General features: G+C 53.0%; 3 protein-coding genes across 4 annotated transcripts; 2 read left to right on the forward strand and 1 right to left on the reverse strand.

The window, feature by feature from the left end:
- Positions 1–284: 284 nt before the first annotated feature.
- FARSA (phenylalanyl-tRNA synthetase subunit alpha) lies at positions 285–9,247 on the reverse strand. The gene is made up of 13 exons (XM_002921009.4): positions 9,049–9,247; positions 7,034–7,171; positions 6,853–6,951; positions 6,654–6,772; positions 5,655–5,747; positions 5,442–5,570; positions 5,251–5,366; positions 3,799–3,883; positions 3,608–3,707; positions 3,346–3,514; positions 3,164–3,241; positions 2,895–3,009; positions 285–2,215 (listed from the first exon to the last, which is right to left on the reverse strand). The coding sequence occupies exons 1-13, from the start codon at positions 9,193–9,195 to the stop codon at positions 2,077–2,079; spliced, it is 1,527 nt and encodes a 508-aa protein (XP_002921055.1). The 5' UTR covers positions 9,196–9,247; the 3' UTR covers positions 285–2,076.
- Positions 9,248–12,203: 2,956 nt separating this feature from the next.
- CALR (calreticulin) lies at positions 12,204–16,105 on the forward strand. The gene is made up of 9 exons (XM_002921010.4): positions 12,204–12,378; positions 12,740–12,841; positions 13,027–13,230; positions 13,656–13,750; positions 13,847–14,056; positions 14,136–14,249; positions 14,344–14,487; positions 15,134–15,226; positions 15,313–16,105. Exons 1-9 carry the CDS (start codon positions 12,288–12,290, stop codon positions 15,511–15,513), a joined length of 1,254 nt encoding a protein of 417 aa, XP_002921056.1. The 5' UTR covers positions 12,204–12,287; the 3' UTR covers positions 15,514–16,105.
- Positions 16,106–17,813: 1,708 nt separating this feature from the next.
- Positions 17,814–23,924, forward strand: RAD23A (RAD23 homolog A, nucleotide excision repair protein). Of its 2 annotated transcripts, none has more exons than XM_034657857.1 (9): positions 17,814–17,996; positions 19,638–19,799; positions 19,967–20,148; positions 20,284–20,339; positions 20,473–20,600; positions 20,872–20,950; positions 21,068–21,201; positions 22,909–23,073; positions 23,154–23,924. In XM_034657857.1, the coding sequence occupies exons 1-9, from the start codon at positions 17,925–17,927 to the stop codon at positions 23,265–23,267; spliced, it is 1,092 nt and encodes a 363-aa protein (XP_034513748.1). In that variant the 5' UTR covers positions 17,814–17,924; the 3' UTR covers positions 23,268–23,924. The 2 variants fall into 2 exon arrangements, with proteins under 2 accessions (XP_034513748.1, XP_034513749.1); XM_034657858.1 differs by having other exon boundaries at positions 17,815–17,996; positions 21,071–21,201.
- Positions 23,925–24,011: the final 87 nt, after the last annotated feature.

Below are 24,011 nucleotides of genomic sequence, written 5' to 3' on the forward strand. Positions count from 1 at the left end.
TGCCTGTAACAGACAATAAAATCTAAAACATCAAACTATTATTGTAAGGGTTGCAGAGATAAACTTCTGGAACACAGTAACAGTTTAATAAACAGCAGCTAACATTAGTATCTTGCAGCAAAGCCACCAAACAAAACGTACATTCCTGCAGCACCAGATTTGAAGATTTCAGGATTATCTATCAGAAAAATCGCAAAAGATTCACTGGTAAGCACACGCGGCGGGGGTGCGGGCACGCACGCGCGCACACACACACTAAAAAGAAACAAAAGCAATACACAATATGCAGGACGATTTTTTAATGGTGCAGGGTCTGTATAACTTCTGAAAATAAGCAAAATCAAACCTATCTTGTTAGAGAAACATATATTGTAGCAAAAGTTTAAAAACACATGAGAAAGAGAAACACCAAATTGAGGAGGGAGCAATTTTAAGGTGCTGGCAAAAGGAACTAGTACAAGCCCATGGGGTCTTCAAACCATTAGTCACAGATCTAAAATGCGAAAGACCCAAAATAAATATAGTCAATGTTCAGATTTGATCCAACTGGGGGCGGACTCCTAGGTGCTCGTTGTGTTAGGCTTCATAGTGTACGCTATATACGCTTCACGTTCCCCATCCGCCTTCACTTTTCCGTCGCTTTACCCCTCCCTCCATTTCTGTACCTTTCCCCCGTCAGCTCCAAGGGCAGGGACCTGAGTCAGCTTTGCCCACGGCTGAGTCTCCAGCTCGGGACGCTAAGGAGGTGCGCATTTGTTGCATGAGTGAGTATTTTTGTCTATGACTGAATTATTTGAAATAAAGGGAAAAAGAAAAAAAAAATCTGACCGAGTAGCCCTGGGGAGATTGGTGCCCACACACCCAGGGACCAGAGAAGCCCACAGCCTCAGCTGCCAACTGTGCTGGGCGTTAATGGTGGCCTCATGGTTCCAGAAAAACTGTTACGTTTCTAAAAGTGCGCTGACCCTGAAGACGTGGGGTGAGCATAATGGAGACTGAGGTTTGCTTTCAAATATTTCCACAGAAATAGAGATCCCACTCATTGTTCCATGTGGGTTCATGAAGCTTCAGCCTACTCACTTGCCTCCTCTGAGCTCCTGTGTAATTCTTAGGAGACCATTTAAAAAAAAAAGAGCAGCTTTTTGGGGGTAGGATGGAGGGATGAATGGGTGGAGTACAAAGGACTTTTAGGGCAGCAAAAATACTCTGTGATGCTTAACAATGGACACACATCATCACACATTTGTCCAAAGCCAGAGAATGTACAACACAGAGCATGAACCACAACATAAACCATGAAGTGGGGGCAATTAAGATGTGTCTATGTAGTTCATTCGTCGTAAGAATGCACCCCTCTGGTGGGGATGTTGATGGTGGGAAGGTTGTACACATGTGGGGGCAAAAGGTATACAAGAAATTTCTGTACTTTCCACTCAATTTTGTTGGGAACCAGAAATTGCTCTTTCTAAAAAAGGGGAGGGTGGGGGGCAGCTTTAAAGAAAAGCTTAAAAAAAATTTTTTTTTTAAAGCTGCCCTCCCCCCACCCCCCACCAGCACTGTCACCCTACCATGCCTGGCTCCCAGGGGGAATCATGGCACCTGCTTTGGTCTTCCCCTCCCATATGCCCCTTCCCCAGGGGTGGGGGCACTTCTGCTCAGCTAGAGGAGAGCCTGGCACTACCAAGTGATAGGTAAATGCTTGACAGAGCTAGTCTTCCCCATGGGGATCTGGCTCAGGCAAGCCAGGAGCCCCCGAGGATCCAGGACCCCCCATCCCCCACTCCTCCACCACTCCTCCATCCCTAAGGAAAGGCACCATATGAGGACAACTGCCCACTTTATTAGCCAGCAGCTGGCCTGCAGGGCTCCCTAGGGCCCACCTTTATAGATCGAACCTGCTGCCCACTCCCCTGCCCCTGGGACCTTGGGGCAGGTGGGGAAGAGGAGATACCAGGAGTGGGGTTGGGGGGCATGGCCTCACAGAGGCTTTGTAAATACAAGGAGGTCACTGGCAGGGATGCTAGGGGGCTGGACAGCTGGGGCTCAGGGAAGGCAGGCTATCCAGGGTGGCCCGTGTCACACGGCACCCTGTGTCCGTGGGGGCCCCGGTTCAGCGTCCAGGCGGCACAGGGGACTGTCATACACCATCTGCAGGTTCACCTTGTGGCCCACCAGCTCCCGGATGTTGTTGATGCCGTATTTGATCATTGTTGGGCTTGGGGTGGGGAGGGGAGGAAAACAGTTTTAATGCTACGTCAGGTCATGCTCTCCTCTGATCAAGCCCTCTCTGATGGTTCCCACCTCCGTAAAAGCCCAAGTTGTTCCTAGGGCTCACAAGGCCTTGAATGATTTGTCCTGTCACTTCTCCGCCCTCATCTCCTCCCACTCTACCTACTCCCTCCCTCCAGCCACACTGGCCTCCTCAATGTTCTCCAAACACAGCACACACATTCCTGCCTCCAGGTCTTTGCACTGACTGTTCCTGCTGCCTAGAATACCCTTCCCCAGATGTGCCCCTAGCTTACCCCTTCATCCATCTCCGGGCTTTGCTCAGACACTACCTCCTCCTTGAAGCCTTCCCTGACAACTGTCTCCTTAGCCTTCCCTGCTGTGTTCTCGTACAGCACTTGCTGGCTTCAGACACACTCTAAACTTTATTTGTTCAGTTTACTTGTTTATCTTGCTAGCTGCCATTTTTCTCACTGCACTATGAGCCCAGCTTCAGAGGCAGGGATGTGTGCTGTCATTCTCCTAGCATAGCACCAAGCATACAGCAGACGCTCACTAAAGGCTTGTCGAATGAAGAACAGATGCATGGGGCTGAAGGTCTGCAGGAGGGTCCCAGCAAGGCACCTGTGTGGCAGCCGGACACCCTAAGTGGTTTGGGCACTCACCGCTCCAGGGAGAGGCCCCAAGCAATGACTGACACATTTTCGGGAAGCCCCATGGGCAGCAGCATCTCGGGGCGGAAGAGCCCAGAATTCCCGACTTCCACCCACTTCTTCAAGCCTATAGGGGAGGGAGAAGGATAGAGCAGGTATTGTGGATGACTCTGGGTCTGGCAGTGATTTTGGGAGTGGGCTCGGCAGTGACAGGGACCCAGGCTGAGCTGTGGGCAGCCTGAGCCATCCCTCCCCATCCCAGTACCAGGTTCCACCCTAACCTTGGTGGTAGCTGAACACCTCCATGCTGGGCTCCGTGTAGGGGTTGTAGGCCGGCTTGAAGCGCAGCTGGGTGATGCCTGGGCAGGGGAAGCAGGTGAGCAGAGGGGTGGAGGGTAAGCCTGGCGGCATGGCATCCTCCCGTGGCTCTCCTCACACCGCCCACCACAGCCTGCCTGCCTACCCAGCTTGGTGAAGAACTGCCGCAGGACGCCCATGAGATGGCCTAGGGTGAGGCCATGGTCAGCCACCACGCCCTCGATCTGGTGGAACTCGGCCAGGTGTGTGGCATCGAGGGTCTCGTTTCGGAACACACGATCGATGGAGAAGTACTTGGTGGGCGTGAAGGGCTTCTGGGGGTGACAGGCAGGCCAGGCCCGGGAGGAGGTCAGAAGGTCGGCAGGACAGCCCCCCGCCTCCCCTCCCCCGCCCGGGCTGAGCTGCACCTTCTGCGCCAAGCGGTAGAGGGCACGGGCGGTGGCCGACGTGGTGTGCGTGCGCAGCAGGTTCTTCCGGGCCTCCTCCAGCTTCCAGGGGTACTTGTACCTTTGGGAGGACAAACGGGAAGTCCGTGTTGTGGCCTTCAGACCCCCCAACCTTCCTCCCCCGACGCCCCGAAGTCCTGGTCCCATCTCACCCTTGTGAGCCGTAGCCACCCTGAGAGTGGGTCCGCTTGACCCGATGGACGTAGTCCATTGGGAGCTGCAGGGCCTCAGCTGGATCTGGGCAGGACAGAGCATCATCTGGTCAGTCAAGGAGCATTTCGCAAACAGCCACTGCACAGAGGACAGACAGCAACATGTGCAGCTCCCACCCTTGCCACCCACAGCAGCCGGGGGGTACCTGGGAACACCCAAGTCAGTTACATACCCCCTCTGCCCAGAACCCTCCATCTCCCTGGGGCGGGGGGCGGGGACAAAGCTCCCTCTTTGGCCACACTGTCCTGTCACTGCCCATTCCTAGTTGATCACTCCCTCTAGTTACAGGGCCTCCCAGCTGATCTGTGAGTATACCAGGCACATTCCAGCCTCAGGGCCTTTGCACAGGCCTTTCCCTCCTGGAACTTTCCTTCCCATATATGGTTCTCTCCCTGACCTCCTTTACCCTTTACGTAAGCAAAGACTTGATTGTAAGTTGACAGCTCCTTTTCCCTTCACGCCAGTTTTCACTCTGTTTACTGCCATCTGTGTTACTGCATCTGCATATAACTCAGGATTTAATAAATATCTATTCTTCCAGGACACAGGTCTCACCAGGGCAAGGACTTCATGTTTCATTCATGGCTGTAATCCAGATGTTTAACAAAGACCTTGGCACACAGGAGGGGCTTAGCAACCATTTGTTGTGTGAAGGTGTGAATTCTTAAGATCCCTTTCCAGAAACATTAATTTTGGTGCACCTGAAAAGCTTGACATCAAATCCCAACTCCACCACATCTAAGCTGTGTGACCCTGGGCAAGTGATGTTCCTTCCCTGAGCCCATTTCCTCCTTTGTAAAAGAGAGAAAACAGTGCTACTTCCGACAGTTGGCAGGAGAATTAGAACAGAGACAGGTGTATGGTGAGAACTTAGTAAGTTTTGGGTGCCATGACAATGATGATAGCAATGCCATTATTGCTCCTGGCCAGGTAACAGGAACCCACTGGCCTCCCCTGCCTCTGGTGGGCGGCGGGGTGGGGTGGTTAGCTAACAGCAACCATTGTGGAAATTCATTCAATTTCAGGCAGTACTAAACACTGTGAACAAAAGGAAAAATTGGGAACCACATCTGAAAACGAGGGATGAGGGACTTTTACAATTCAGGGGGACAAGGGCATGTCAAGGTGGCCTCTGTAAGGCGACCCATCAGCAGAGGTTTGATGCTGGAGCCAGCCTTGAAGATCTGGGAGACGATGGTTCTTGGCAGACAACTGCCTGGCAGCGCAGGCAAGGGCCATGAAGTGGGCAGGAGGGGACATGGGAGGAGGTCACAGAGGTTGCCGGGACCAGCTCACAGTGGCCTGGCTGGCCACACCGATGATGCAATTTATTCTGTGAAATGAGTATGCCACTCCAAAAAGTTCTGGATTGCGCGGCCAGTTCCACCCACCTCGGAGGAAGAAGGTGTCGTGTTGGTCACGCGCCGGGTGCTGCTGGGGCTGGAAAAGTGCATCAAAGTTCCAGAAGGAGCTCTCAATGAAGTTGTCAGTCGGCATCTCTGTGAACCTGGAGGGAGATACAGCCTGACTGTGCTGCTGGTGCCCAGTGGCTGGGCCAGCCCCACCCCGGCCCCGTGCTCACCCCATCTCCAGGAAGATCTGCCGGAACTGCGTGCGGACCTTGAGGAGAGGATGCAGGTGGCCGCTGTCTGGGAGGACGCCATGGGCCAAGAAGTTGTACGGCTTGAAGGGCCGGTCCCGCCAGGAGCCGCTGTTGGGGGATGCAGGGTATGTGGGCCTGGTGAGGGCTGCCCTCCCTCCCCGACCTGCCCCAGTTCCTGGGGCCACCCCCTACCTGGAGATCATCTCTGGGCTCAGCTCTGTCTCCTGCTTGGAGATGCTGGTGCTGAAGGCACTGCCTTTGCTCACCCAGTAGGTCTTCAGGGTCCTGTGGCCAGACAGGAGGAGGGGACGCCATTGTCACCTCCTTCAAGAGGCTTCCCTTGATCTTCTAGCTGATGCTGACCCCAACACCAGCCACCAAGTCACTCTGCTTTATTTTCCTCCTGATATTCATCATCACCTGCGATCCTCTTATTCAGTCCACGCCTACATCCTTCTGTCGCTCACTTACTCATTCAACAAATACTTAATGAGAACCTACCATGTGCCAGGGTTTACTCAAGGTACTGAGCATAGAGCTGAGCAAGAATAACAGGTAAACTCTCGGGGTGGGCTCTATCCCACTGAAATCATCCCACTACCTTGTGAAAAAGAGGCCATTTTATAACGAGGAAACTACGGCCCAGAAAGATAGGTGAGTTGGCCAAGGTCACACAACCAATAAGTAAGTGCCAGAGCCAGGACCTGGACTGGGCAGCCCTCCTCCAGCCTGTGTCCTCATAACCGCTATGCCACTCGGTATCTGCTCAAAGGGTATGTCAGCCCTGGGAGAGCAGAGCCTTAGGCCTGTCCAGGTCCCGGCATTCAGTGAATTTCAGACACTGAAATCAGAGCTGTAAAGGAAATAAACATGGCACTCAGTATGGAGAGCAGAAGTGGCCAGCTTTTCTGGAACTCAAAGGGAGAGAGGGGTGCCAGAATGGCCTCTTTAAGGTGACACATGGTTTAGTGCCCAAGTGTGGCTTAAGGGAAGACTGTTCTCAGCAGAAGTCATGGCATGAGCAAAGGCCCTGAGGTGGCAGGAGCCTGGCGCGAGTGCTTGACAACCCCATGGTAAAGCAGAGCTGGGAGGACACTGAGCACTATGGCCCAGGTGGGTGGGGCTACTCTGTCCCCCCAATCCCGAGGACCAAGTGGATGACACAGGATGGAAGGGGGGGCACCCACTCACACTTCAGTCAGCAGCTTCCTCTTCCTGAGCTCACTCCTTTCCTTCTCACCCAGCTTCTCAGCCTGCCCACCCTGCACCAGCTGGAGCCGCCGCTGCACCTCGTCCTCCACGTGGTCCACCTGCCGTGATGATGGGTGTGAGAGGCTGTGACGGCCAGGGGCCCACCTACTCGCCTGCCCCCCTGCATGCAGGGACTCACCACTCGGAACACCCGGGGCCCGTCGGCTGCACTCTTGTCCACGCGGATCCACTTGTTGGACATGGCCTTGCTGAAGCCCACCTTGCCACTGGGCAGTCGCTGGGGGAGCGAGGTCATAGTGAGTGAAGCGCGAGGGCCACTTCACCCCATCACTTCCCTAGGCCTCGCCCCAGGACCTTACCATGAGCTCGCTCTGGGCCAGGCCCTCCTGGGGGATGCTGCGGAATACCCGGGCCTCATGGCTGCCCTCCCGGGCCATCTCCTCGCCCTCGGCCGTAAGCTCCCAGCGCTTGGTGGAGCGCAGCTCAGCCTCAATGATCTGCAGGGAGATGGGGGGAGGGAAGACCCACAGAGACAGGGCTCAGAGCCAGGCACGCCCTCACCAAAGCGCTTAGGTTGCACAGTGCCTGAAACCAGCTTCACATCTGAGCTGCGCCACTTCCCAGGTGAGTGAACACCTCTTGCTGAGCCTCAGTTTCCCTTCTGTGACACAGGATAATGACGGAGATGGCTCACATCTCCCAGGGTGAAGTAAAGTACTAAAAATGGTACCTAGCAAAAAATAAGTTCTATTACTTTTAAATCTGCGAAGAATTTTTTAGGGCCCAGGTGAACTGATTCGTTTCCACATTTAACGTGTTTGCATCTCAGTGCCCAGAGTGTCAGAAAAGGGCGCCCTGTTACACACAGGAATCCAAAGTTCCATGATGAGGATGGGTTCAGGTCATGCACAGAGAAGCAAGGCTGGGTGAGGCCCACAGGGCTTAGCTCCCTCTTCACTCTTAATTCCCAGCTCTGCTCCTTACTCCCTGTGTGACCTTGGGAAAGTTGCTTAACTTCCGTGAGCAAGTTTTCTTACCGGTAAGAAAAAGGTGTGATGGGCTCTACCCCACGAAGTTTTCTTAAGTAATTATTGAATTAACATACGGAAAAGACGGAGAACGTCTAGCACTACCAAATACTGCATGAACTCTAACCACTATTCCTATCATTGTCATTATCACCATGGCTGTGTTAGACCGAACCATAATAAATAGCCACTATTTAACCTTCTGTGACAACACAAGTCAATTTCACGTTAATCAAGGTACTGTTACCCCATACACAATGCCCTCTCTGCACTGATGATCCCAGGCTCTGCAGCCTGAACACTTAATTTCAAATCCATGTTTGCCTGTTCCTCTAGTGACATTGATCAAGTTACCAGTGCTCGGAAGGTGTCCGGTCTGCAAAATGGAGATATCAGTGCTACCATCCTGGGTTAATGACAAGGACTAGACGATAAATAAGGCCGAGACCAAAGTGGGGCACAGAATATGAGCTTGATGAATATGCAGCCCAGTTATGTCTTCTGATTTGTAGCTCCGAGGATCCAGCTTCCTGGGTGGCCCACAGGCCTCTCAGAATCTTCCTCCTATGACTCTATCAACCTTTTACTTATCCAGGTCAAAAAAGGCTGGGCTTCATCCATGCTCTCCCTGCCCTGCCATGAATCTCCTTTCATTCCCTCTCCTGAATCTTCTCTCCATTCCACCTGCGTCCCTACAACCCAACACCATGCCCTCTAGCTTGGGGATGTACCAGCCTTTGCCTTTGGCCCCTCACCGCTAGTCCCACTCCTGACAATCCTTCCCCAAAGTGATGCAGACAGGACACACATCTGACTGGCTCCAGCTCCTGCCATAGCTCTCCAGTACCCCCGTGAGATAAAGGCCTACAAGGTCTTGCAAATTTTGGCTCTACTAATGCCTTTCTATGGCATTAGAAATGGCCCATTTCTGCCATTGATCTCTGGAGCTTTCCTCCTCAGTGCAGAGGTCCGACTCAGTCATCACCTCCTCCAGAACATTCTCCTTGACTCTCAAGCCTGGGCCAGCTGTCACCTCTGGGTTCCCTGTACTTCTGCCATCACTCGGAGGGTCACCTGAGTATCTCCCTTATTAGACCGCAACCTCCGTGAGGGCCGAGACCGCATCTCCCTCGTCCACCATCGTGCCCTCCCTAACGCCTACCATGTCTCAATGGACATTTACTGAGGGAAGAACGTGAGTGCTCCTGGGCTCTCACTTGTTCCAGACTCCCTGCCTGCGCACCCTAGGCTGGACTCCCGAAGGATTCTTCAGCAGGCAGGGCCTTCTGGGCAAGGGGACTGCAGGTGCCAAAGCGAGGAGGCCCAGCATCACGGGCCCGACTCACCTCGCCCAGCGCTTGCAGGCTCTTCACGGCGCCCACCACGGCCTGGTGGTCCACGCCCATCTTAGCCGCCAGCTCCGCGCTGTCCAGGCCGCCATCGGCAGCTTCTAGATGCCGGAGCAGCACCTCCGCCACCGGGCCGTCCGCCATAGCTGCGGCCAGCGTGCTCAGCGTGTCCCACCGGGGGCCTGAATAACCGGAACCGGAACCGGCACCGGGAGTGTGTCGCCATCTTGAGTGTGGCGGACCTGTGGCCAGGCTCAAGACGCCGCCATCTTCGGTGTGGCAATTGAACCTTAGAGGGTGGGAGAAACTCAATGCCTGCCTCCGCCCTAGCTAGACTGGCGGTGTCTGGTTGACCAGAGAGGCCAAATTGCCCACGTCAAGGACAGAATCACAGTGTTGTTTTAAGTTTCATCCAGCCTCACTTCCAGCAGGCGGTGTGACCTTGGACTTCCCTCTTTCTGAGCCTAGGAGCCCTCTGCCCTTCTGGGATTCCCTCTTGGCCTGCAGGAGGACTGTAGGTGGTGGGCTCCAGAGATAGTCATTCTGCGGATACCAACGACTTCTAAGTTTTTAAAGGGAGGCTAGGTAGGGACCATCCCTATTTAAAAAAGGGAGAGAGACTCACCTAATAATAATTATAGTCAAGGTAGCAGCTAACCTGTATGAATATCTTGTGTCCTCTGTCTAGTACTAAGTGCTTCAGGTGTGTTATTTCATTTTCCCAAAAACTTTGATGTAGATATTAATATAATCCCCCTTTCACAGTTGTGAAAATGGAGCCTAAGAGGGTGATACAACTTCCCCACGGTTCTACAAGCAGTTGGTAGAGATGGTGTCAGAAACTATGAATACCTCAGATCCCACTCCAATCTCTGCATGCTCTGAGAAGATCAATGTCAGGGCAATAATGGATACCCTAATTAGTACTGGCCTATAGAAATATAATGCAAAACACAAATCTAATTTTAAATTTTCTAGTGGCAATGTTCAAAACAAAATGGATGAAATTAAAGAATCTACCAAACCTAATACGTCCAAATTATCACTTCAATACTATAAAGTTACTAATGTAATATTTAACATTCTTTTTTTCACAATAAGTCTCCAAAATTTGATGTGTGTTTTACACTTATGGCACATCTCAGTTGGAACCAGCTACTTTTCAAATACTCAATAGTCACATGTGGCCAGTGGAGATTATAGTAGACGTGCGAGTAAATTCTAATCCCTTTTATGTCACTCAGCCAAGTCACTTAATCTTTCTGTGCCTGTTTCCTTGCCTGGGTAGAAATGATATAAGCCCAGGTTATTGTGAGATTTAAGTGAAATACTGTCCACACATGTACGCATACTTGCTAATACTAAATTGATTGTGGACCATGTGACAAGCGCTATCATAAGAAGAACACCTTTACTCATTTAACCATCACCCTTATTATGTGAGCCTGAAAAGATCTTAGTAACCTAATATCACCCGATCCTGACCCTACAGTGAGGTCCTGATAAAAATTAAGTATGTGGATCTCCACGTCCCTTCTTAGCTTCAAAGCACTTACTTTTTGTTTATTTAATTCCTCCAAGAGTCTTTCCATCATACAGTAAGTAGGTTTTAACCCTCTTCCATGCCAGGTGCTGCAAGAGACACTGGGGGATGGTGAAGTAAGACAGTCGTCACAGCGTCTACCCTCAAGCAGGAAGCACCCAGCTCATGTGTGCAGGACATATGGTGGAAGGGAGGGAAGGTGGGAGGGTCAGTGGCAGGCCTGGAGTGATCACCCCAGATTGGGGCTCCTCATGAGGGGGTGCAGGTTGGGTGATACTGGATATGCCTGGGGCAGAACCCCAACTTCTCCAAGACTCCCCATTCCTCCTTTTTCTTAGTCCCCACCACTATCAAGGAAGCACTCCTTCCCCACTCTTTTGCCAGAATTCCCTCCTTCCGCACTCCATTTCCATGTTTCCAGGTCCAGGGCCTGTTTGCTTAGAGTTTGGGAAACCTCCAGACCTCCTTCCTGCTTCCTGCAGCTTGGGGGCAGGGAAATGGTGTCAGTCACTGTCAGTCACGCGCCTCTGGCTCCAGAAGACTCTAGTCTCAGGGGTCCTGCCCATCTCCCTTGGACTTTATCTTCTCCACCATCTGCCTGTTTTTTTTTTTTTTCTTCTCCAACGGAACCCCCCTCCTCTCCTCTTTAGCCGTTTAATTGCAAAAGCCAGGCCGTTTGCGGGAGACCACAGGCAGCGACCCCTTTACCGGCTGAGGGAGGGTTTAAAGGAGAGGCGGCAATGAGGAACAACCCTACCAAACTCTAGGAGCCACAGCCCATAGTCACATCTTCAAGCCTTCTAGTCTTCCTTCTCTCTGTCCCAGGGCAGCCCTAACAGCTTTGAAAGCGGTTCTGTAAGGCGGCACCTAGCCAAGGTTGCTCCTCCTAGCCTCTTAGGGGCTCCTGTGACTTCAGAGGCTAAGTGACTTTCCCCAGTCACACAGCAGCAGTCTGACAGGCTGTCAGAGCACTAGGGACCACTAGGGGCCAGAGAGGAGAGAGCTGGCATTTTACTCGCTAGCCTGCAAGTCTGTGGCACTGGGGTAAGTGAAGACCCAGGGCCCCAGCCCCTGAGCTCTGGTGCCCTCTCTGCCCCATCCTGCCCTGGGGCGGGGGAGAGCGAGAGCAAGCACGTCGGAGTGGGGGCTCCCCAACTGCAGAGTAGAAAGTGGTTAGGAAAACCTTGCCCACACCTCCCCGCAGAGGGATGAAAGAGGGCGAGCTCGGGCAGGGTCCCGGTCCTGCGCGGTGACACCCGCACCCGCGCGCGTTCTTTAAACGCCCGGACCAGAAGCTAAGCGCGCGGGCTAGGGCGGGGTTGGGTCGAGGTCTGGTCACATGACCTGGGCAGAGTGGCTCGAGGCCCCCACCACACCAGTGGGAGGCCCCCACAACGCGTGGTCGACCTTCATTGGCCAGTTGTGTGGCCAATAGAAATCGGCCATCTGGGAACCCTGCGTTCCGAGACACAGCCTAACATGCTCGGACGACAAGGGCCCAATGGAAAGTCAGGGCCTTGGCCGCAGACCAATGACAAGGTGCGGAGGGCGGGACAAGAGGCCGGGCCAGGTTGGTTTGAGAGGCGGGAGGGTATAAATATGCGCGGCCGGCGGCAACGTCTGCCCCTACTGCAGAGCCGCCGCCGGAGAAGAGATTTAAAGGGCCCGCGCGCCGCCGCCCCCTCGGCCCGCCATGCTGCTACCCGTGCCGCTGCTGCTCGGCCTCCTCGGCCTGGCCACTGCCGAGCCCGCCGTCTACTTCAAGGAGCAGTTTCTGGACGGAGGTAAGGCCTGGTCCCCTCTCGAGGCCGTCCCGACGACGAAGGCGGCCCCTCAGCCTAGGTCTGCGTTGTCCCCCTGTAATTACTGCTTGGAGGACCAATACGGGGGCCTCCGGGGACGACAGCCGCAAGCGAGCCTCCCTTCCATGTTCCTGGGGAGCGTCGAGGGTGCAGCGAACTCCCGCGGCGGAGTTAGGATTCGCTGGCGGAGCCCTCAAGCCATTGAAGGTGTCAAACTAGAGGCTGGGGTGGGGTCAGTCAAGGGGCATTTGTTTCCTAGTCTTCAGCAGTTTGAGGCCACTGGCAGATATTCGGTGGGGAGAGACCAGTACAGCCGCACTGACTTGCTCCTTTGATTCCCTAGATGGGTGGACCGATCGCTGGATTGAATCCAAACACAAGTCAGATTTTGGTAAATTTGTCCTTAGTTCCGGCAAGTTCTACGGTGACCAGGAGAAGGATAAAGGTAAGAGCCTGGGGCGGGTGGGTGTTCGGATTCAGGAGGACTTCCTGGAGGAATCCCTGCACAAGACACAGCCTGGGTATCCCCACAAGCCGGGCAGGGGTTGGAAGGGGCAGTCCTCTGTCTCCAATGCTTAGGGTTCCCGGAGGCTGGAGCTGAGCCATGACCTCACTATGGTCTCCTGCTAGGGCTGCAGACAAGCCAGGATGCCCGCTTTTACGCTTTGTCGGCCAGATTTGAGCCCTTCAGTAACAAGGACCAGACACTGGTGGTGCAGTTCACCGTGAAACACGAACAGAACATCGACTGTGGGGGCGGCTACGTGAAGCTCTTTCCAGATGGTTTGGACCAGACCGACATGCACGGAGACTCTGAATACAACATAATGTTTGGTGAGGGGCCCCGCCCTGGTGCTGACCTTTGATCCTTACAGGGAGACTGAAATCTCAGGGGTTCCTTAAAGCCCCCCACAGGTAGTTTTGAGAACGTGGCTTAAGGCTTGTATTTAGAAGGGAGACGGAACATTGCATTGTTATTGTTGATCTGAAACTGTTAGTTTATGGGATTTTCTGTAGCTATGTCCTGATATTACCAGTGAGGGCATTAAATTCTAGAGTCGGGTTTTTTTTGTTTTGTTTTTCCTTTTTCCTTTTTAAAAGTCTCCGTGTTTGGTTCTTTAGAACCCATCAGGGTCCAATTCCTGCCTTATGATCCTTTATAGACCTGAATTTAAGAACCAAGTCTTCCTTTTGTAAAAGGGGGGAGCTTTGCAATGGCGGGCAGCTCCTTGCTTTAACTGAACCCGCTTTTCACCTAGGCCCCGATATTTGTGGCCCCGGCACCAAGAAGGTTCACGTCATCTTCAACTACAAGGGCAAGAACGTGCTGATCAACAAGGACATTCGTTGCAAGGTGTGACTGGGGGTGGTGACAAATGGCTGATGACAAATGGGGAGTCTCAGAGGCCAGCCCTGGTGGGCGGGGCCACTCATCTCCCACCCTCTTCAGGATGATGAATTCACACATCTGTATACCCTGATTGTGCGGCCGGATAACACCTATGAGGTGAAGATTGACAACAGCCAGGTGGAATCAGGCTCCTTGGAGGATGATTGGGACTTCCTTCCTCCCAAGAAGATAAAGGATCCTGATGCTTCGAAGCCTGAAGACTGGGATGAGCGGGCCAAGATTGATGACCCCACAGACTCCAAGCCTGAGGTTGGTGCTTGGGCAGAGGCTCCCCACATGGAGGGTGCAGAGGACAGCTGGATTGACTGACATTTTTGTGTGTCCTCAGGACTGGGACAAGCCCGAGCACATCCCTGACCCTGATGCTAAAAAGCCAGAGGACTGGGATGAAGAGATGGACGGAGAGTGGGAACCACCTGTGATTCAGAACCCTGAGTACAAGGTGAGTCGGGCTCTGAGCAGGGTGGGGGTGCGGGGTGCACAGTGGGGAGCCCACTGACCTCCACTCAACCACTATTTCCTTTCCCCTTCTGCAGGGCGAGTGGAAGCCCCGCCAGATCGACAACCCAGATTACAAGGGCACCTGGATCCACCCAGAGATTGACAACCCTGAGTATTCCCCTGATAGCAACATCTATGCCTATGAGAACTTTGCTGTTCTGGGCTTAGATCTCTGGCAGGTAAGAGAGGGGCTTCCTGGAGTACTTCAGGGTCATCCAGGAGGAAACGGATGGTAGTAGCATTCAACTGTGGGCATATCTGAGTCCAAACTGCTTTTCCTGAAGAATTTCCTGGTCTGTCTTTAATGGAGTTTTCACAGCACCCACTTTGAAGTTCTGCTTATTACGTGGCGGATACCTAAGTTTTTTTCACACAAACAGACTTGTTTAACTTCTTAACAACTAGAAGTTGGTTAGATAGCCTTGTTAAAAAATTAGTTTCAGGGTTACTTGTTTGAGTTAGTTGGTACAACATGCAAGTTTTGATCTCACAGGCATGAGTTCAAGCCTCACATTGGGAGTAGAGCCTACTGGGGAAAAAAATGTGACTACTAGAAGAAATTTTTAAAAATTCCATTTCAGGGGGACTGAATTTTTGTCAGTTTTATTCACTAATAAACATTTTGTGCCTAGAATGATGCCTGGCATGTAGTAGGTACTAGAAAAATATTTGAAGAGACTGAGAGACCCGATTTTACAGATGAAGAAATTGAAGGGGCATTGTGTAGTTGTCATGGGAACATGTGGGGCTGGGGGGGCTTGTCCAAGGCCAGGGATATCCGATATCCCCTCTGACCACCTCTCCATCAATCCTTCTGCCCCCCAGGTCAAGTCTGGCACCATCTTTGACAACTTCCTTATCACCAATGACGAAGCATATGCGGAGGAGTTTGGAAATGAGACCTGGGGTGTCACAAAGGTGGGACCAGGGTCTGGTCCTGGGCTTGGGGGTAGGTAGGTCTGGTGGGTGGGGGCCAGGCCCTAAGGTGTGTGGTCTTTGTGCAGGCAGCAGAAAAGCAGATGAAGGACAAGCAGGACGAGGAGCAGAGGCTAAAGGAGGAGGAAGAGGACAAGAAGCGCAAGGAAGAGGAGGAGGCAGACAAGGAAGATGAGGAAGACAAGGAGGAGGAGGAGGAGGACGAAGATGACAAGGAGGAAGAGGAAGAGGAGGATGCTGCCGCTGGCCAGGCCAAGGATGAGCTGTAGGGGCCACGCCGCTGCCTCGAGGGCTGGACTGAGGCCTGAGCGCTCCCGCTGCAGAGCCGGCTGCGCCAAATAATGTCTCTATGAGACTGGAGAACTTTCATTTTTTTCCAGGCGGGTTCTGATTTGGGGGGGATTTTGGTTTTTTTTTCCTCCCCTCCTTTTTTTTTTTTTTTTTTTTTTTAAACTGGTGTTTTGTCTTTGATTCTCCTTTAGTCCTTATTCCTGATCCTCATCTTTCTTGATTGACATCTTTGCCTTCCTCTGTCCCCTTCTCTCCCCAGATCCCTTAGTTTCCCTCCAACCTGAGGGGGCAGGGGAGTGTGGAAGAGAAGCCCCAGGCCCAAGATTCCATCTGCTTTCCTTCCTGGATCCCAGAGGGGGGCAGGAGAAGAGGGTGGCATCCCCAGCCCCCAGCACTGAGGAAGAACAGGGCTCCTAGGGCCTGAGCTCTGACCCCTACCTACCATCTCCCTTCTTCCCCTGCTCCCAGGACTGGGCCACTTCTGGGTGGGGCAGTGGGTTCTGGCTTGGCTCACACTGAGAATGTAAGAACTACAAACAAAATTTCTATTAAATTAAGTTTTGTGTCTTCCTCCTGTGTCTCCTTCTGGGGGAGGTGACTCTCGAGTAAGGCTCATTTTCCAGCAGCTAAAGTTTTGGTTGAATGTCCCATAAGGTTCCAGGGGCTGTTGTTTACCCCCACAACTTCAAAACAGTGGGAGAAGGATTGTTATAAATGCCATTACATTACAAATACTCTACGTATTAACTCATTGAGTCTTTGCACCAAACTGGTGAGTTTTGTTTCTAGTAACCAGTTCAGTTTGATGAGGAGGCTGAGCTCCAGAATTTAAGGAGTAGGGCAGGGCTATGAACCCACATTGTGGCACCATTTCATGCCATCCATTTTACACTCAACCATATATACTTCTTAACTGTTAATGAGCAAGACTATGTAGAACGATTGGACCATTTTAAACATTTTCTTAATACCAGTCAGTATTAGAAGCTATTCCTTTTATAATAGTATAGGTGCAGACATGGTAAATAGTGTGTTGGTGATCTCAGAATTCTTACAGGGAAAGAGATGGCCCCTAGGAGGGTGCAGAGATGCCAGACCAACAAGGTCTAGGCCCCCTGAGGCTTAGCCCGTCTCTTGGGGTCCACAAGGCTGCCACTGAAGTCCAGTAGGTGGTCTGGAGCTCATGTCCGTTGTTGCAGGAGAGAGGCAAGAAACCCTCAACAGCCTGGCCTGTGGTGGAAACGTCTAGGCTCTGCCGGCGGTGAAGGGAAAAACAACAGGACCTGGTTACAGTTGGTCAATGGGTGAGGTGTCTGGTAACTGCCTGGTACTGGGCTTGAGTTGAGTACTTGAATGGAAACTAAAGAGCAGGTTTGGAGGCAGGTAATGGTCAGGATGGGAGGGCCTCCACCACTAATGGAGATACTCTCAGCCTTACCTCCATCCAGTCCCCCAAAGTACCATCTTCAACTTAAGCTTTGGCCAACTAATCCTTAAATTCCTTGTTCGTTGGATGGGCCTCCATGGCTCCCACCTATGTCCTGTGGCCCAGCTCCACCCTTCTGGGAAGCCTCTAGAACTGCTGCATCCAGGGAAAGTTGGAGAGAATTCTGTATTCAATGTAGGGAGACCTTGAAAGGTGACGTTTCCTTAAACACTTGTGGGGTCCGACTGCGGATAATGGGGTGAACAAAGCGGTTGGGGAAGGAGCGGCAGAGACGTGGGACACCCAGGAGCTAGTACTGTAGGTTCATTCCAAAAATCCAGTTCTCCTTCGGGAATGAATGAGGCCCCAAACTGGCCTGGCCCCCTGTCCCAGCTTCCACAGCCAAATGTGGTTTTTAGAATTTTCATGTTTTAATTGTTGGTGACCTTTTGAGTATCTTTTCCAGTCCTGAGTAAGGGTTCCTATGAGGGTGGCCACACCAGAACAAAACTAATTTTGGAGACAAAAAAAAAGAAACCTTTATAGAAAAAATACAAATATCTACAAGTACATGAAAAAATTTGTTCAATGTAATCAACGGAAACTCATAAGAGCATCAAACGGGGCCATGTCGGAGCCATTTTGTGGCTGTATGACGACACCTCTAACGGCATGGCGTCACTCTCTAGGAAGCCACGTGATGTGTAAGCGTGCTGAAAGAGAAGCTGCCTCCGGAAGCCGAGTTTAGTCTGCGCATGCCTGACCAAAGTCCTCTCTCTTGCGCATGCCCATCAAGGCTAAGAGGGGGGGAGCGCGCGCAGGTCACGTGCTCTGGTGGTCGGCGCGCGCACCGCCTGCCCCGGAAGCGGTCGGCTCCCGGCGCGGCTGGGCGCTAAGATGGCGGCGGCGTGAGTTGCATGTTGTGTGAGGATCCCGGGGCCGCCGCGTCGCTCCGGCCCCGCCATGGCCGTCACCATCACGCTCAAAACGCTCCAGCAGCAGACCTTCAAAATCCGCATGGAGCCTGACGAGACGGTGGGAGCTGGACCGGAGCCCGGGGGTGGGAACGATGGGTTGCCGGGGGGGGGGGGGGGGCGGGGAGGCGGAGAACCGGACTGGGGGGGGGNGGGGGCGGGGAGGACGAGATACCGACTGGAGGGGCGGGGAGGACTGCGCGGGCAGGGCTCTGCTCACCCCTCCCAGCCTGCCTGATTTTCCCGAACCTCCGTTTAGTTCTCTGCCCAGCCCCCGGCGACTTGTGCTGATGGCGTTCATGGGCCGGTCTCCGGACGAGGCCCCACCCCCGGGGCACCCATCAGGCCCCAGCTCCAATGTCAGCGCCCTCGCGGGTCGCGGGAGCCGCAGGCTCAGATTCCCGGCCGGGCCACGCTTTCCGGGACGGGGGCTCCGAGTTCCCAGCTTTGCAGGCGTCTCCTCGGGGCGTTGGTGGCCGAATTTGGGAGTAGTGACCGGGAGATGCCGAGTGGTGACGGCAGTGACGATGATAATGTTAATAAACGGCCTGGTTTTCAGTGGTCTGTGTTTGTTGGCGGTTTGTTCATTACCACCTGCTGAGCGATTTAGTGTTATCTTACTAAAGATCCAGAACAGAAATCATTTGAGCACTCTTGACTCTTTCAATCCATTACAGATGTGAAAATTTAGAAATTAGGGAACTTTGCTGCAGTCACATAAAGCAAGTAATGGCAGAATGGGGATTCAGATTTGGTTTTGCCTCATGTGAGAGCCCGAAGTCTAAACATTGCGCTACATTTTTAGCAGAAAAGAGGCTTAGAACCTAACAGACATATTAAACGTCTTAATACGTGTTTGGTACTTTTTGCACAACTACCTCATGAAAGCGATGTTGAAGTCTACATGTTGTAGAAAGGGAATCACTCGTATTTTTTGATCATTCCCACTGTTTGACTTTGGGCAAGCTACTTAATCTCTCTGTGCCTGTATTTCCTCAAATATAAAACGGGGTTAATAATACCTACTTCATGCAGTGGTGAGGCCTTAAAAGTGATGCGTATACATTTCGGTTAGTATTATCCGTATAAGATGCCTTTGGGAAAAATTGAGGACTGTCCGCAGTGTGGAATGAAGAATCTTTTTTTTTTTTTTTTTTTTAAGATTTTATTTATTTATTTGACAGAGATAGAGACAGCCAGCGAGAGGGAACACAAGCAGGGGGAGTGGGAGAGGAAGAAGCAGGCTCATAGCAGAAGAGCCTGACGTGGGGCTCGAACCCATAACGCTGGGATCACGCCCTGAGCGGAAGGCAGACGCTTAACCGTTGTGCCACCCAGGCGCCCCTGGAATGAAGAATCTTATTTCCCTTTTATTCTATCCATTTTTCATTATACTTTACATTATCTGAAATTATATTCGTTTTCTTTTTTCCTTGCATTAGTGTTATCTCCACAGAAGCAGGGACTTGTGTTGAGTTTTGTTCCTTATTATGTGTTCAGTACCTAGAATAGCACCTGGCATGTGATAAGTGTTCGGTAAACACTCCGTTGAACTGCGGGATGAGCAAACACATTCGAATCTGGCATGGTTGACTCTGAAGATTAACTTCTCTGCCATTGAGGCTTGTAGTCTCTTCCCTCCTCCCCCTTCCCCACTTAAGAAGAATCTTGAGGTTTGCAATGAGTGTTCCTTTTCTTCCAGGTGAAGGTGCTGAAGGAAAAGATAGAAGCTGAGAAGGGTCGCGATGCCTTCCCTGTGGCTGGACAGAAACTCATTTATGCTGGCAAGATCCTGAGTGATGACGTTCCCATCAGGGACTATCGCATTGATGAGAAGAACTTTGTGGTCGTTATGGTGACCAAGGTGGGTGAAGTGTGCTGGTTGGGAGGGTGGGTGACTTAGCTGGGGAGCTGACAAAGAGCCAGTGTGCCCGGGAGAGATTAGCTATGAATAGGGTGGGGCTGAGACGGGATGGGATGTTGGGGCTAGATAGGGATATTGATGCCTGCTCCTTTTTCTGGGTGTCACAGGCCAAAACTAGCCCAGGCACCTCAGTACCCCCAGAGGCCTCACCTACTGCTGCCCCGGAGTCCTCCACGTCCTTCCCTCCAGCCCCTGCCTCAGGCATGTCCCATCCCCCACCTACTGCCAGAGAAGACAAGAGCCCATCGGAGGAATCAGTCCCCACGACATCCCCGGAGTCTGTGTCAGGGTAAGGCCAGGGAACAGAAGCCCCAGCTTGGGCCCTGTCTTCCCAGCACATTCCAGCATATATGTGTTCCTACATACCTGGGGGAGGGCAAGCCACGAGAAGCCAGGGTCCGATTTCTCTCTCTTGAATTTGCAGCTCTGTTCCCTCTTCAGGTAGCAGCGGGCGAGAGGAAGATGCGGCATCCACGCTAGGTGGGTGGGTGGTCCCCAGGGCAGAAGCAGTTGGGCGCCCCAGCTGGCTTCTGGGCCTTGTGTGGGTGTGGGAGGGCCTGGGAGCTACCCTTGCCCCTCCTTGGTGACCCAGGCCTTGCTCCTCCTTCCACAGTGACTGGTTCTGAGTATGAGACGATGCTGACAGAGATCATGTCCATGGGCTATGAGCGGGAACGGGTCGTGGCTGCCCTGAGAGCGAGCTACAACAACCCCCACCGAGCTGTGGAGTATCTACTCACGGTGAGGTGGGGCTGCTCCCTCCTGGGGAGGCCTCAAGGGAGTACATGGGCTTACACGCCCGGATGGGTGGTCAGAGAGGCAAAACCTGCCCTCAGAAGCCTTTGGGTTGTGGTTCCAGCCAGGAAAGCCTTCCTGCAGGAGCTGGACATAAGTGGTGGGGTGGGCCTGTGGAGGGCAGGGCCAAGGCCTCACCCGTCCTCTACCAGGGCTGAGCATGCAGAAGGGAGGTAGCGGGCAGCCTCTGCATTAGAACTAAATAGGACCCTGACAGGGAATTCCTGGGAGCCCCGAGCCGGAACATGGTTCTGTCCAGGAGAGCCAGGTGTCGGAGCAGCCAGCCACAGAAGGAGGTGAGCTGTTGGGGAGATGTGCATGTTGGGTGTCTGCTGTCAAGGCGTTGGACTCTCCTGCCCCCAAACTTCTGGGAGTCTGGCATGGTGTCTGACTGCACACCTTCCTCCTGCCAGCAGGAGAGAACCCCCTGGAGTTCCTGCGGGACCAGCCCCAGTTCCAGAACATGCGGCAGGTGATTCAGCAGAACCCAGCACTGCTGCCTGCCCTGCTCCAGCAGCTGGGCCAAGAGAATCCTCAGCTTTTGCAGGTGCGGCCCTGGGGGTGGAGGGAGCCATGGCAGGCACCACCTCCACTCCCCTGTGGGTACCACGGCCCCAGAAAGCTAGCCCGGCCTAGTGTGGTATGTTGGAGTCCCTCTGTATTTGGAAAGCAGGACTAATGACAGCCCCCCGCTGCTCTGTGTGATCTAACGATCTGCCTGGTTTTGTGTAATTTTCTCAAACACCTTGTGAGGTATGGGTGCTACTGTCATTGTCTCACATAGGAAGATGCCAGAGGTCTGGAGCAGTCTGGCAGGTGGTGTGGTATGTGTCTGCCTCCAGCCTCTGGGTCCTTTCCTCTACCTTCTGGGTCTTTAGGCTCTGGCTCAGCCTCACGTACAGTTAGTGCATCCTGAGTGTCCACAGGGTTGCATGGCACCACCCAGGACCCGTGTGTCCCAGCAAGGCTCTGTCCTGCCCTTGAAGGTTCCTGTGCAGAGGATCAGTGGCCCCTGGATGTGACAGGGTTTTCTGGATCCTCTGTAAAGGCCTGCCTTTCCTGGTTTAGGGCCTGTTGTCTGCTGCCGCTCCTCCTGCTTACCCTCTCCAGGTGGTGCAGGGCACAGGCTGCACGCCTGCATTCTTTTTTTCTGTTTAGTGTTCCCTGTATGTCACCTTGGGTGATGATGTTCCCCCACATCGATGTGACCAACCTGAACCTCCAAGTGCCCCGCTTATCCGTGGCTGATTTGACACAAGCATGAAAGTGCTTTCTAGATGCTTAAGACTTCAGAGCAGATCCTCTTCCCAGCCCTCCCCATCCCTGCAAGGACCAGCCTGGGCACAGCCCCCACAGTCCCATTCTCCACCAGGAGCCAGATTCCTGAAAAAGCACTTTCTGAGGTGAAGTTAAAGTCAGACACACATAAAAATAGAGTTGTAGAGAGTTGTAGAACTCCCAGATATGCAACACCCACATGAGTTAGTCTTTTTAAAATGTACGGGGGGGGGGGCAGGGGCACGGCCGCGGCACCTAGGTGGCTCGGTCGGTTAAAGAGCTGCCTTCGGCTCGGGTCATGGTCCCTGGGTCCTGGGAAATGAGCCCTGCATCAGGCTCACTGCTCAGCGGGGAGCCTGCTTCTCCCTCTCCCTCGCCCCGCTGCTCCCCCTACTTGTACTCTGTCAAATAAATTAAATCTTCAAGAAAATAAAGTGTACAAGGATCACGTCTTTCTCCATTTAACCATCACCGTGGTGTCCTTTCATACTAGAAGCCACTAGAAGAAAGCAGGTCTGGTCTTTGCCTTTCTTTGTTTTGTCCCCCTTCTGTTGCTTGTTCACTTTGTTCTCGCCACATGGATCTTCTGTTTCTGGAATTTGTCAAGTGCTTTTCTGTCTGCAGGCCTTTGCACTTACTGTTCTATCTGGAGGAAACTTCCCTTCCCGTCTTGCAGATCACAGGCCCCTCTTTCCTGGCCTGCAGGATTTTTTTCTAGTCCAGTGTTTGCCCTACTGTATGCCAGGCCCACTATTTACATTGTAAATAATTGCCCATTTATTTGTTTATAGCCTGTCTCCCTACCCTGAACGTCCGCTCCACCAGGACAGGGCCTGTATTCGCTCTTGTGCTGCTGTTTGGGCAGAATAGGCACCCTCTAAATAGGAGCTGAGTGAATGAAAAAGCAGGGCGTGATAAGGGGCAGGCGGGCATCAAGGGCTGTGGGTCACAGTCCCTTCCCCTCTGTCTCCCACAGCAAATTAGTCGGCACCAGGAGCAGTTCATCCAGATGCTGAACGAGCCCCCCGGGGAGCTGGCAGACATCTCCGACGTGGAGGGTGAGGTGGGCGCCATAGGCGAGGAGGCTCCGCAGATGAACTACATCCAGGTGACGCCACAGGAGAAGGAAGCTATAGAGAGGGTAAGAGGCCCGGCTGAGGGGGGACCTCCCTGGTGGGCAGGGCCCCCGGCCCCTGCTCATGCCCACCCATCTTCCTGCAGTTGAAAGCCCTGGGCTTCCCAGAGAGCTTGGTGATCCAGGCCTACTTCGCTTGTGAAAAAAACGAGAACTTGGCTGCCAACTTCCTCCTGAGTCAGAACTTTGATGACGAGTGATGCAGGGAGGCCAGGCCGCTGCCCCCCAACCTCCCAGCCCCCCAACTCCACAAAAGTTTTATAAAAGAAAAAAATATATATATATTCATGTTTATTTAAGAAGTGGAAAAAAATCAAAAACTTAAAAAAAAAACAACCACCCCAATTTCCCACCCTCCTCAAGTGGCCCCCATTCCCACCTTGGCCTGAGAAGACCCAGGCTAGACAGCTGTCCCCCATCCCCCGCCCCAGCCCTGCCTGCTCTAAGAAACTGGCAGGACTGGAGGCGACAGATGGGCCCCTCTTGGCCTCTGTCCCAGCTCCCTGCAGCCAGATGGAGAGGCGGCTGCTTGTTTCCCCCTCCCCTGAAGAGCCCCTGAGACCTCCCCCCGCCTTCTTCCAGGATGAGGGGAAGCTGGAGCCCCAAACTTTGATCCTCCATTGGAGTGCCCCAACCTTTCGATCTGGGGTTAGCACTTAGAGGCCCAAGGACCCCCTCCCCAGTCTGGCCTTGGCCTCTGGCCTGCATCCCTTTGCTGGAGAGGAGGAGGCCTGGTTTGTTCTGCCTGGGGAGGGGGTAACATCAGAACTGCTCTGGAGGTCAAGGCCACCCCCCCACCCCAGGACAGAACCGTGTCTCTGATAAAGGTTTTGAAGTGAATAAAGTTTTAAAAGCCAGTCCTGTGGTGTGTGCCTACTGGGGCTTCCTACTCCAGCTCATCTGGGTCTGGGGGCTAGTTGGGCACAGGTGATATGGCAGTGCTG

The sequence above is a fragment of the Ailuropoda melanoleuca genome, chromosome 4 (genome assembly GCF_002007445.2).
Source record: "Ailuropoda melanoleuca isolate Jingjing chromosome 4, ASM200744v2, whole genome shotgun sequence".
Taxonomy (NCBI): domain Eukaryota; kingdom Metazoa; phylum Chordata; class Mammalia; order Carnivora; family Ursidae; genus Ailuropoda; species Ailuropoda melanoleuca.